Source organism: Diceros bicornis, chromosome 37 (assembly GCF_020826845.1).
Source record: "Diceros bicornis minor isolate mBicDic1 chromosome 37, mDicBic1.mat.cur, whole genome shotgun sequence".
NCBI classification, from domain to species: Eukaryota; Metazoa; Chordata; class Mammalia; order Perissodactyla; family Rhinocerotidae; genus Diceros; species Diceros bicornis.
The window spans coordinates 183774-197477 of record NC_080776.1 but is presented as its reverse complement, the minus strand read 5'-3'; the positions used below and the strand labels follow the sequence as shown (position 1 = coordinate 197477).

General features: G+C 36.3%; 1 protein-coding gene across 1 annotated transcript; it reads left to right on the top strand.

Annotated features, from left to right (window-relative positions):
* The first annotated feature begins 1568 nt into the window (after positions 1-1568).
* LOC131399230 (olfactory receptor 2T27-like) lies at positions 1569-2600 on the top strand. The gene is given in 1 exon segment (XM_058533413.1): positions 1569-2600. A coding segment is annotated over 1 exon segment (1032 nt).
* Positions 2601-13704: the final 11104 nt, after the last annotated feature.

Sequence of the window (13704 nt, the reverse complement as noted above, 5' to 3'; positions counted from 1 at the left end):
TTTTATGTATGAAATAACTGAATCCTAGTACTAATCATCGATGTCCAGCTCACAAAGATATTGATAAAACCAAGATCTTCCCAAAGAAATGACAGGAATCACTTCAAAATCTGGTCATCAATTAGATGCTAGGCACAGTGCTAAATACTTTATCATTCATAGAACAAACTATTTTGTAGCGTTTATGTCTATTTTCCATTACCAGTCTATGATTAACTGAGTCTACCATGGTTAATAAGACTCCCTGTATGTTAAACCAGTAGACATAATGTCATATTTTACATGTGATAATTGAAGACCATGGAATATCATTTTCAAGGATATTCTCCCACCACTTCACTCCCCAGAGAACTAATATCTATGTTAAGGAAAGCACATATGTCAAAAAAAAAAATAGGCAGAAAGAGAAGCATCATGATTCAGGGTACCGCAGAAAAGCAGTACAGGATCTCTTTTAACTTAAGGAAACAAAATTCCTCAGGGTCAAAGTATTGCCATAAGCTTATAATTACTCTACTTTGAAAGTGTGACAATGAGATTTCTGCCTTTTTTCCGTCGACAGTCAGACATTATACATTTTTTCATTGTCTTAAATAAAGGAAGGCTTGGTGATATAAGATTTGATACCACAAAGTATTTCAAGTATGTAAGTGATACTGAAAGCAAAATTTCTGGTTGTTATTGCTTGAAAAGAGAAGAAATATTGCATGTGAATCATCAGGGTTCACAAAGGAAATCAACTCATTGATCTCAGGATTGAATTATTATAAGATATTTGTCATCAGATAATTGAAGATATATGTGTTTGTTTGTCATTAGTGGAAAGACACCACTCCTACAAATGTGAGAGCTTAGAATTTATTTGCAAGACTTGAATCAACATCTTAAATGTATTTTGAAGGAGTTTTTATTCCATGGGCAATGAACAATAACTGAAAGATTAATGGATAAAGGAATACGGTTGCTGTCTTTTAAGTTGTTAATTGAATAAGAAAATTATTTAAGTGAAAATATAAAGTTTAAATCTAAGACAATAAGTAAGAACAAAAAGGAGAAACAGAATACAATAAGAATTATAGAGGTGAGTAAGTAAAATAGAATCAATAACCTACCTCATTTGGCTGACAATTAAAACTTCTTGAGTATGGCTGTAAGAGGGCCTCAAGAGAAGTTCAAGATATCCTTTGAGGTGGAGGTGTGTAGAGTAAGACTTTCAGAAAAGCAACATGCAAGATATAAGAATTTCAACAGCCTAAAGTTTATAAAAAATTTCAAATATATGAGGAAAATAATGGTCAAGTTAATGATTATTATAGTCAAACGGACTGAATACTCATTTACCCAAAGCAAGCTAATTGTAGGATATGACATTGATAATTTCTAGGTAAAGGAATTTTGATTTGATGGACTTTTTAAATTTCTCTTTTATGACAATATACTGTTTTAGAGTCCTAGCCATACATATACAGAGATGAGGGTGCTGACCAAGAGATTAAATTATTTTAGCAAAACACTGCCTCCCCTGTTATACTATTTTGCTTCTACAAGTATTCAGTATGAATAAAAACATGGACCTGGACCAGAAGAATGAAACATCAACTGACTTCATCCTCCTGGGGCTCTTTCCCTGGTTCAGACATCCCTACTTCCTCATCCTCATCATCCTCCTCATATATGCTATTGCCTGTACTGGAAACTCCACACTAATCTTCCTCATCTGGCTGGACTCCCACCTCCACACTCCCATGTACTTCCTGCTCAGTCAGCTCTCCCTCATAGACCTGGCTTACATATCTAGCACAGTCCCCAAGATGGTCATCAACTACTTCACTGGGAGGAAGAACATTTCCTATTTTGCCTGTGCCACTCAGCTCTTTTTCTTCCTAACCCTTGGCCTTGCTGAATGCATCCTGCTGACTCTCATGGCCTATGACCGCTATATGACTATCTGCAATCCCCTGAGATACACAGTCCTCCTGAGCCCCAAGGTCTGTCTCCAGATGGCTGCTTCAGCTTGGATTGGGGGAACACTTGCTGCCCTTGTACACACTATCTACCCAATTAGTTTTCCTATCTGTGGTTCTAGGGAGATTAACCATTACTTTTGTGAGATGCCTGCCATCCTGAGACTATCTTGTGTGGATATATCAGCCTATGAGATGGTGAAATTTGTGTCAACCATTGTGTTTCTCCTGGTCCCATTTATTCTCATCCTGGCCTCCTACACTCTCATCTTCCTCTGTGTCCTCAGAATGAGCTCTTGCAAGAGCAAGAACAAAGCCCTGGCCACATGTTCCTCCCACCTGACAGTGGTGAGTCTCTACTTTGGTCAGGCCATCTTCATATATATGACACCAACCTCTTTCCATACACCTGAGCAAGACCAAATTGGAGCTGTGCTTGGCACCATAGTGACTCCTATGCTCAATCCACTCATCTACAGCCTGAGGAACAAAGAAGTGGTGGGTGCTCTGAGGAAGTGCATGGGGAGGTGTTGCAGTTGAGAAAATGCCCAGTTTCTACAGTGTCACTGTCAGAAATGTTCCTTCCTACATATTAAAAGTAGCTATGGTCACTGGATTGTTGTACTGGAAATGTAACATCATAAGAGAGTTAGTAGGTATTAGGACTCATTCATTTTGGCATTCGTTTGTTGGAATGGAGTTGTTCTTAGTTCCATAGTGGGGACTTCAGTTGAGTACAACATTAATGTGTTACTTATCTTTTGGGAAATTACATGGGTTTTGACAATAACATCTGTACACAGATAAATGATCCCCATCCTCCTAAGCAGCTTCAGTGTATTGAGGTACATGATCCAAAACTGATTGTCATCCTAGAACTAACTCCTTGATTGATCTTTCTTATTTTAAAATCATCATATCTGCATTTGCTTTCATTTGCCTATTTACTCTTAATGCCCCTGACTGAATATCAATTGTCCAAAAGATCAAAGATCACTTGTTCTATGAAATCTTCTTGTATAACCCTTCCTTTTTCCAATCTCATATTTGTTCTCATATATTATTTTAATATTTTATTACATATAATTTGTGCAGTTGTATTATTTTTTCTTCTAAATTAAAGAATATAGACAGCCATAGGTGAATGGAAACAATGAGGTGAATTCATAAAACCTTAAGGAAGTTAGATAGATATTTTTTCTTTTTTTCCTACTGATTTTTACCGTTTTTCATTTTTCATTGGTACATTAATATTTATATTTTTCAAGCTAATGAAATAGCCCAACTTTATAATTTTATAATCCTATCAGTGTGGCTTCTGAGACTGTAATTTGAAATAATTACAGTTAACTGATGTTTCATGATTATATGGTCTTCTTTCAAGTAAAACAAGCAATAACAAAATCTGACATCGTAATATTATAACTCAATTTATAGATCACTGTTCCACTTTCTTAATATTATTGACATCATCATTGTAATCACAACTATGCCTTCTTGAAAATACTTAATAATTTAATAATTTAAAAACTAAATGGTATTTTATTTACAAATATAAAAATAGTATAAATCAGTTTATCAAATATTAACATCTTGCCATGCTTGACATACTATTTTTTCAAAAAGTAAAATATAACTGATATAATTGAAAAGCAAAAGAGAACGCTGCTTATCTCATTCCTTTACCTCTTCTCCACCACTCATCCCTTTCTTGGATTCATATACATCATATTTAAGTTGCTTACATGTTATTACAATGACAGCAAGTAATCATTTCCCAGATTACACACACGAAGTAAGGGTTTTACTGTGTGAGTAGTTTAATTTAAACTGTGTTTTGAGGTAACAGACATTACACATAAATAATTATAAAGAATATTGATTTAGTATTAAAAAATCTTGTTAGAGTAACATGATATTCATATTACCTTATATTAAGTTCTAATAAACCTCAAATCAACTGATTATCTACAGCCCCAGAAAATACTTTATAGAAGTTTACATGTTTCCTTAAAAGCATCAAAGAACTCTTAATTTACAATATCGTACTTTATAGTTTTAGAATATACATTTATTTATTTTTTTATAGAATCTCGTTCTTTGATGAATTTTTTCTTTTTTTCAGCTTATTTCTATTTATTTCTCCATTTTCTTGATCTTATTAACCACAAGAAATTTTGTTTTTAATTCTTATTTTCTTACTCCAATATCTGAGTTACCTGTGATTTGGTTTCTAAAGTCTGTTTTATCCTTGGTTTTCAATCATATCTGACTTGGCATAGGTAAATAATTTATGATTGAATCCTAGTTATTGGGTACCAAAACTCATAGAGAATCCACATGATTTACTCTTTCTCCAAATGAATTGATCTCTTCTTTTGCTGAGTAGACTTTTCAGCTGGTCCATCGAGTCCATCATATGAACCTAGACATCAATTATTCAAACAAGTAGTCTGTTAAAACTAAGCACTCAAGCCATATAACCAAATTTCAACCTTGACACAAATGTTTATTGTAGCCTTATTCATAATCATCCAAAACTGGAAGTGACCAAAATGTCTTTCAACAGATGTATGGATAAACAAACTTTGCTGCAGTCATAAAATGGAATGAGATTCAGCAACAAAAGGAAATGAGCTATTATTCATGCATGCAACAAGAAGCATGAATGTTGAATGCATTATCCTAAGAGCAAAAGCCAGACACAAAAAGCTATATATTGTATGGTTCCACTTATGTGACATTTTAGGAAAGGCAAATCAATAACTATTGAAAACGTAACAGTAATTTCCAAGGGTTTGGAGAGGAGTTAGGTGGTTAAATACAAAGGGGATGCATATGGAGTTTTTAGGATAATAACTCTCATAGACAGAACTCTTATGATAGCCACTGTCCCTAAATGCACTGCACATTATGTGGGCATACACAAAAAACATTTCACCCATAAGCAAAATAATACAGATGGAAAGTGATTCTTTATGATTATCATAGCTGATTATGAAAATTTATGGAGATCATTCATATTCACCCCTTTCCTACCTTTTTCCTTTTCTTTAGGAGAGTTTTATTTATTTTTTTCTCTGAACATCAATCTCTCTTATGATGATTTCTATATTATTTTATGTTTGTTTTTCCCCTATTTTATCATCTTGAGAAGAAAAGGAATTTTAAAAACTGGTTTGTGACTGTGAACAAGGTAATTGGATTTTCTAGTCTCATTCACAAGAAAGGCAGAACTTAAAATAGAAAAATGGAGAAAAGAGAGAAATCAATAAAACTAAAAGCTGGTTGTCAAAAAGGTCAATCAGATTAATAAACCACTAGCCATATTGGTTGAAAAGTAGAAAGAGAGAAAGTGACCAATCCCTTGACACTCACATATTCAACATACAATGGAATTGGTTGTAGGGTGACCACAATAGACACTCCTATTCAAAAAGAGTAAACAAAAGACAAAAGTGGTAGATTGGTCAATAATATTTTAAAATATGGTTTTGTTATAATTCAGGTATGCTGAAACAAAGATCAGGAGATGTCTGTTATGGAAAAGACAGATTGTTATGCTCACAGATACCAAGAGAAAGGGACATGACGTTCGTGGGGACCACATGAGGAAGCACCAGAGTCAACTAGGTGACAGAGGGAGTGAGGAAAAAACAGGGGCAAAAGCCTGTGTAGGGTTTCCTTGGAAAGGAAAGGACAAGTCAGGCTACGTAGGTTTAGAATTGTCTAATTTGGATAATTTTAGTAAGCTCCAAGATGAAGGGGTTGTCCTTAGTTGTCTGGTAGCAAGCTCTGGGGTAATTTGGGCAGGTGTTTAGTGGCCTGCAGTGTGAAGGCCCAATAAAGAAGGTGGATGGGGATATGGGTTCTTGATTTGTTGGTTTGCTCATAAGAAGTGCATGCACAGGTGAGTTGTTTTATGTCTCTAGGAATTAGCAAACCCTGGAAGGGGTTCCATGGTCAGTGAGGCCCTAGATGTCAAAGTATCAGAAGATAGAAAAAAAAATGGGTAATACACATAGAAATTCTGCAATCCAACTTAGAATACATTGCTAGTCTTCTTATTAGAGTCTAATACTGCTCTCCAGGAAAAATTTTCCAAAACTCTTGGCTCAGCCCCTTTAACTCTTGGTTCAACTTCTGGGATTTTGGTCCCAGCCAAGATCATCATTCCTTTTTTATAATAACACAACTTTCAACTACATAGCTTCCTCAGCCTGCTTCTTGCCCACAAAATGTTGAAGTCTAAAGATATCTTTCCATTTAGTGCTCTCTCTGTCATTTTTTGTCCAATCTGAGAGCTATAACAATTCTCTTAAGATTTGGTGGATTTTCTACTAATGTTATAGGGATTCATTCTATTATATCAAGGCCACAATGACAAATCTCTTTAAGATAAACTCTTCTTTAGCTTGGGCTTCCTGTGAAGCTATGGAAAATGTGCCCTTAAGATTTATAGAAATCCTACTAAACAGAAGATCTCCAAGGTATAACTCTTCCAAGGGCCTTTGTTTATATGTACATTTCTATATTGCAATCCACCCATATATTTGTTTTTTGCTTTGAGGCGTTTTCTTAATTTGAGAATGCTTTGCCATCTAGAGATGCAAGGAACTTATTTTTGAACCTGGAAAAGCTTGACTCACTTATATTTAATAATTTATTTTTAAGTTCTCTCTCCACTGGCATTTCATCACAGGTAGCAAGAAGTCAGGTGGCACTCTGAATATTCTGCTTGAAAATTCCGTTAGCTTGATCATCAAGTTTAGTCAGTATAGCCACTATTTTCCATATTACCACATAAAAAGTATAGTTTATCACTACATAATAGTAGTCCACTTCCTTCCCGCTTCCGATAACGTTTTCCTTGTTTTTCTTTAGGCCCTAACCAAAAATCTCCTTGAGGCCCTTTGAGCTAGCATTAATACTTTTCTTAAGGTTTTTTAAGCTTTAGCCAAGTTTCCTTGAGGCTTTCCTAGTTTCTGCCCATCACCCAATCTAATAGTCAGTGATACATATTTTAGTCTTATTTCAGCATCATCCTACTTCTGGTACAAAATTAGATTCAGTTATCTATTGCTGTGAAACAAACTACTAAAATTTAGTAAAGTAAAATGATAATTATTTATTTTGCTCACAAATATGAAATTTGGACAGGGCTCAGGAGGGATGGCTCATGTCAGATGGGACATGATGTCAGATGTGAAAACTTGATTGGGGTCTAAAAGTTCCACTTTCAAGATGATTCATTCACATGGCTGGAAGGCTGGCGCTGGCTGTTGACTTGAAGCTCAGTTGGAGCTGGAGGCTTTAATACCTCCCCATGTGGGTCTCCCTTTGGGCTGCTTCCTCAAAGAAGGGTGGTTGGGTTACAAGTGTAATCACCCTAAGAAAACAAATCAGCAGTACTAGTTTCAGAATAACTTCTGCCATACTTTAATGGTCAAGACAGTGAGAAAATCCACTCAATTTTAATTGTGAGAACATAGGCTTAATCTGTTCATGGAAAAGTAGCAGAATCTAATACAGTATGTAGGATGGAAAATAATTTTGCAGCTGAACTTGGAAAGTGCAATCTGCCACATCTTAGAATCAGTCCAAAACTCATATGACTTTTTAAATTATTTTGTTAAAATGTTGCTTAATAAGACAAACTTTCAACAAAAATCATACAGTGTAATGCTTTCATTTTCCTATTGAACAATGAATGTATGAATATTACATTGCAGTGCTAATTACTTATACTACAATATAAGAGAAATATTAAAAACATTACAGTTGTGACAGTCATGCTTAACACTTTGATTAACACCATTAGAGGATATAAACAGGGGTACAGTAGGAGTATGCAAAGATTAAATCATTCAAATATACTTAGTTTTTCTAAGAAACTAGAGACAGTTATGTAGTAGAGAACGGTGACATCATCAAGATGGTGACATAGGTCATTCTCAACTTCAGTCCCCCTCGCAGAAAGAATAACTAGTAACTATCTATAGAAAAGACACCATTGTGAAGAGCGTAGAACACAGGCAAGAGCCTGAAGCACCTCTCTGGAACACAAAGTCTAAGAAAACCTTCCTTAGAAGTGTAAGAGAAAGGGATACACTCTGACAACACTGGCTCTCCTCTAGGCTAGCAAAGCTCCACACTAAGAAGGTTTCCCGGGGCTAATGGTTACTCCAGTGGGAAAAAGAGAACCCATGGTGGACATCAAGCTCCCCCAGTATGTAAGTTGCTTCCTAGGAGGCCTGTTGATATCTTATCTCGCAGGAATTATGGGGGAATCTTCAGGGCTGGATTACTGGAGATTATATTTTGACAGAGAAAGAGGGTGGGGTTTACAGCAACCAGCACTCAATTCTTGACAGATTGAGTACTTATCCTAAGCAGCACCAAAGTATAAGTCCCCTCTAACAGCTTTTCCCATGTACAGACTCAAAAAAATAACCCCATCTGACCAGGGAACTTGGTGCACAGTTATGCCTCATTCAGGACCATAAAAAATGAGAATTTCTGGCTGTTCTGCTGCTCTACATGGGCAGGGAAGCTAATTCATAATGTTGCTTAGTGCTGAGTGCTACCCCCAGCCTTGCATGACCAGGAAACATGGCCTGAGCACCCAGAAAGCTGCATAGCCCAGAAGCACTCAAACAGTGAGCCTGGGCAGTGGCTCTGTCTGTATACAGAGATAATCAGTGACCCTCTCTGGTCAGGGAGCTGGGTGTAAAGGTCTGCCTTATTTGGCCTCAAAATAATGACATTTTCCAGCCTTTGTGCCTGTTCTACAGCCCCACCTGGGCAAAGAAGTTAATTAACAGTCCTGTCCACTGCTGAATACAGCCTTCAGACCCACTTAACCAATAAACTAAATGAGAGCACACAGAAAACTGTATAGACCATATTAGAGCCCTGCTTATTGTGTCACATGAGCAGAGAGCCCAGACAGAGGGCTCTGCCCATCTGCAGAGTAAAGCCAGTGGCCCCATCTTGCCAGGAAACTCAGTGCACAGTTCTGCCTAATCTGACCCTCAAAAGCAAGCCATGCCAGCCTTAGAACCTATTCTGCCACCCCACCTTGTTAGGAAAGAAAACTTGTAGACCTGCCTACTGCTGAGTATAGCAGCCAGTCCCCCCACCCCCAACTAGGAAGTCTGACTAAAGAACCCAGATAAGTGTGTAACCCATTCCACAGGTGTTCTTGGGCAGGAAACCAAGCCAACAGTCCTATCTAACCATTCTAAGCCAGTGGCACCTGCCCTCAGAGCTCAACAAGTGGCATTATCCAAACTAGAGCTTGACAACAACTTCCACATGTCCAAGGATGCTACCAGTTGACGCATCCAGAACCTCAAGCTGAGCTGAATAATAAAGGACTGTCTCTCTCAAAATAAACTTTTAAAGTCTGGAAATGGAGACTACTTATTCAAATTTGCAGACCAATGTAAGGAATCAAGGATCATTAAAAATCAGGTAAATGACACCACCAAAGAAAAATAATAAAGCTGCAATAACTGAACCTAAAGAAATGGAAATCTATGACTGTCTGAAAAACAATTCAGAACAATCCTCTTAAAGAGGTTCAGTGAACTACAGGAAAATACAGACAACTAAACAAAATTAGAAAAGCAATGTAAGAACAGAATAAGAAATTCAACAAAGGAAACTAAACCATCAAAAAACCAAACAGAAAGTCAAGAACTGAAGAATAATATAAGGAAGTAAAGAATTTAATAGGGAACTTCAATAGCAGACTCAACCATGCAGAAGAAAGAATCAGTGAACTAGAAGGTAGGTCATTTGAAATTCATGAGTCAGAAAAGCAAAAGTGAAAAAAAAAATTAAAAAGTGGGAAGAAAACCCAAGGTATGTGTCGTACACCATGAAAGGAAATAATATATGCATTATGGGAATCCCAGAAGACAAAGGAAAAAAAAGATTCAAAAGTCTATTTAAAATAATAATGGCTGAAAACTTCCTAAACCTGGGGAGATAAATGGACTTACAGATTCATGAGGCCTGAAGTACCCCAAATAGGTTGAGCTGAAAAGAGCTACTGAAACACATTGTAATTAAATTTTCAAAGGAAAACACAAAGATATAATTTTGAAAATTATTCATATAATTTTATTCATATAACTATATATAGTACATATATAATTCATATAATTTCCTTTTATAATATAAAGGGAAAAGCTACACATCAGAGACAAGGGACCTCCTATAAGACTATGGGAAGATTTCTCAAAGGAAACTCTCAGGCCAGAAGAGAATGAGATAATATATTCAAAATATTGAAGGAAATAACGGTGGCACTACAGCCAACCAAGCAAAGGGGGAGTACTACTCAACACCACAGTAACAGTGGCTGCCTCAGTGCCCAGCCAGCCAGGCCTAGGGAGAGCCCCATCAATCACTGAAACAAGCAGGAGCAGCCATGGTACCCCAGCCAGTCAGGCTTAGGGGAAAATACTGCCCACTGCCACAGCCCCAGTCAGCTAGATCAAGGGGAGAGCCTTGTCCACTGATGCAACCTCAGCCGTCTGGGCCAGGTGGAGAGCCTCATTGATTGCCATAGCCTCAGGCAGCTTGGCCAAGGAGAGATCCCCACCGACCACCACAGCCACAGCCACAGCCATGGGACCTCAGCCAGCTGGGCTGAGAGTCCTGGCCACTACAGCATGGCAGCTGTAGCCTCACCACAACAAACAGTCAGGAACAGCTTATACAGGTTATGCCCCTTGAGTACCTGGTTCTGGAGACCAGAAAGAAATGTGCTTTTGGGACCCACAGGACATCTCCTACACAAGGCCATTCCTTCAAGTCTAGGAGTGGTAACAGAATTGTTTAATGCATACAAACCAAAATAGAGAGACAAGCAAAATGAAAAGACAGAAGAATATATTCCAAATTAAGAAAAGAAAAAAACCCAGAAAAAGACCTTAATCAAATAGAGATAAGCAATCTACCTGATAAAGAATTCAAAGTAATGGTCATACAGATGCTCACTGAACTTGAGAGAAGAATGGATTATCACAGTGATAACTACAATAAAAAGATAGAAAATATAAGAAAATATCAATCAGAGCTAAAGAATAACATAACCAGAATGAAAAATTCATTAGAAGGAATCAAGAGTAGAATAGCAGAATAGATCATCCAGAAGACTGTATCAGCACACTGGAAGACAAGGTAGTGGAAATCACCAAATCAGAAGAACAAAAAGAAAAAAGGAATTAAAAAAAAATGTGAGGATAGTTTAAGGAACCTCTGGGGCAACATCAAGCATACTGACATTCACATTAAAGGGATACTAGAGGGAGAGGAGAGAGAGAGGCAGAAAACTTATTCAAAGAAATAGTGGTGGAAAACATCCCTAACCAGGAAGCACAGAGATTCCCAAAAAAGATGAACCCAAAAGGTGCCACACCAAGATATATTATAAATAAAATATCAAAAGTTAAAAAAAAGAGAAAATCTTATGAGCAGCAAGAGGAAAATAGCTAATCATATGCAAGGGAACACCAACAAGGCTATCAGCTGATTTTTCAGCAGAAACTTTTCAAGGCAGAAGGGACTGGCATGATATATTAAAAGTACTGAAAGGAAAAACTTACAACTAAGAATACTCTACCTGGCAAGGTTATCATTCAGAATTGAAGGAAAGAGTTTCCCAGACAAGGAAAAGCTAAAGAAATTCATCACCACTAAACCAGCCTTCCAAGAAATGTTAAAGGGACTTCTTTAAACAGAAAAAAAAAGGCTGCAACTAGAATTAAGAAAATGTATGAAAGAAAAATATATCACTGGTAAAGGCAAATATAGAGTAAAAGTAGTGGATCAACCATTTATAAAGCTGGTCTGATGGTTAAATAAAAAAAGTAATAAAATCAACTATAACCACAATAATCAGTTAAAGGATACACAACATAAAAAGATTTAAAATATGATATCTAAAATAGAGGGCTGGGCCGGTTGCTTGGCGGTTGAGTGTGGGCTCTCTGCTACTGGTGGCCTGGGTTCGGATCCCGGGAGCACACCAATGCACCGCTTCTCTAGCTGTGCTGAGACCGCATCCCACATGCAGTGGTTGGAAGGATGTGCAACTATGACATACAACTATCTACTGGGGCTTTGGGGAAGGAAAAAAAAAGGAGGAGGACTGGCAACAGATGTTAGCTCAGAGCCGAACTTCCTCAGCAAAACGAGGAGGATTAGCATAGATGTTATCTCAGGGCTGATCTTCCTCACAAAAAAAAAAAATAGAAAACATGGGGGGAATGTAGTGCTTATAGAATGTATTTGAACTTAGGTGAATATCAACTTAAAATAGACTGCTATATATGTGGGTTGTTACCTATGAACCTCATGATAACCACAAACCAAAAACATATACTAGATACACAAAATATAATGAGAAAGGAATCAAAACATAACACTAAAAAAGTCATCAATTCACAAGGAGAGAGAGCAAGAGAAAAAGAAAGAAACTGAGAAGAACTATAAAAATACTAGAAAACAATTAACAAAATGGCAATAAGTGCATATCTATCAATAATTACTTTTAATTTAACAGATTAAATTTTCCAATCAAAAGACATAAGGTGGCTGAATGAATAAAAACCAAAACCTATCTAAATGCTTCCTTCAAGAGAACAACTTCAGATCTCAAGACACACACAGACTGACAGTAAAGGCATGGCAAATGATATTCCATGAAAATGGAAACAAAAAGAACCTGGGGTAGCAATACTCATATCAGACAAAATAGACTTTAAAAGAGAGGCTTTAACAAAAGACAAAGAAGGGCAGTACATAATGTTAAAGTGGTCAGTCCAACAAGAAAGTATAACATTTGCAAATATTTATGCACCCAGCGTAGGAGTACCTAAATATATAAAGCAAATCTTAATAAACACAAAGGGATAAATTGACAACAATGCCATAGTTGGAAACTTTAATACCACACTTACATCAGATAGATCATCTAGAGAGTAAATCAATAAGAAAACATTGACCTTAAATGGCACATTAGACCAGATGGACTTAATAGATGTATAAGGAATATTTCATTCAAAATCAGCAGAATATATGGTCTTTTCAAGTGCACATGGAAATTTTTCTAGAATAGACCACGTGTTAGACAACAAAACAACTCTCAATAAATTTAAGAAGATTGAAATCATATCAAGTGTTTTTTATTTTTCTGACCACAATGATATGAAACCAGAAATCAATTACAAGAAAACAGGAAAAAAAACACAACATGTGGAGACTAAACAACGTGTTATTAAAAAACCAATGGGTCAACAAAGAAATTAAAGAGGAAATCAAAACATACCTTGAGACAAATGAAAATGGAAATACAAGATTCAAAATCTATGGGCTGCAGCAAAAGCTGTTTTAAGAGGGAAGTTCATAGCAATACAGCCTACCTCAATAAACAGGAAAAATATCAAATAAACAATCTAACTTTACACTTAAATGAACTAAAAAAAGTTAAAACAAAGTTCAAAGTTAATAAAAGGAAGGATAAAATAAAGATCAGATCATAAATAAATGAAATAAAGACTATAAATAATAGAAAAATCAATAAAACTAAGAGCTGTTTCTTTGAAAAGATAAACAAAAATGATAAACCTTTAGTCAGACTCATCAAGGAAAAAAGAGAAAAGTCCCCAATAAACAAAATCAGAAATAAAAGAGAAGTTACAACCAATATGACAGACAGACAAAG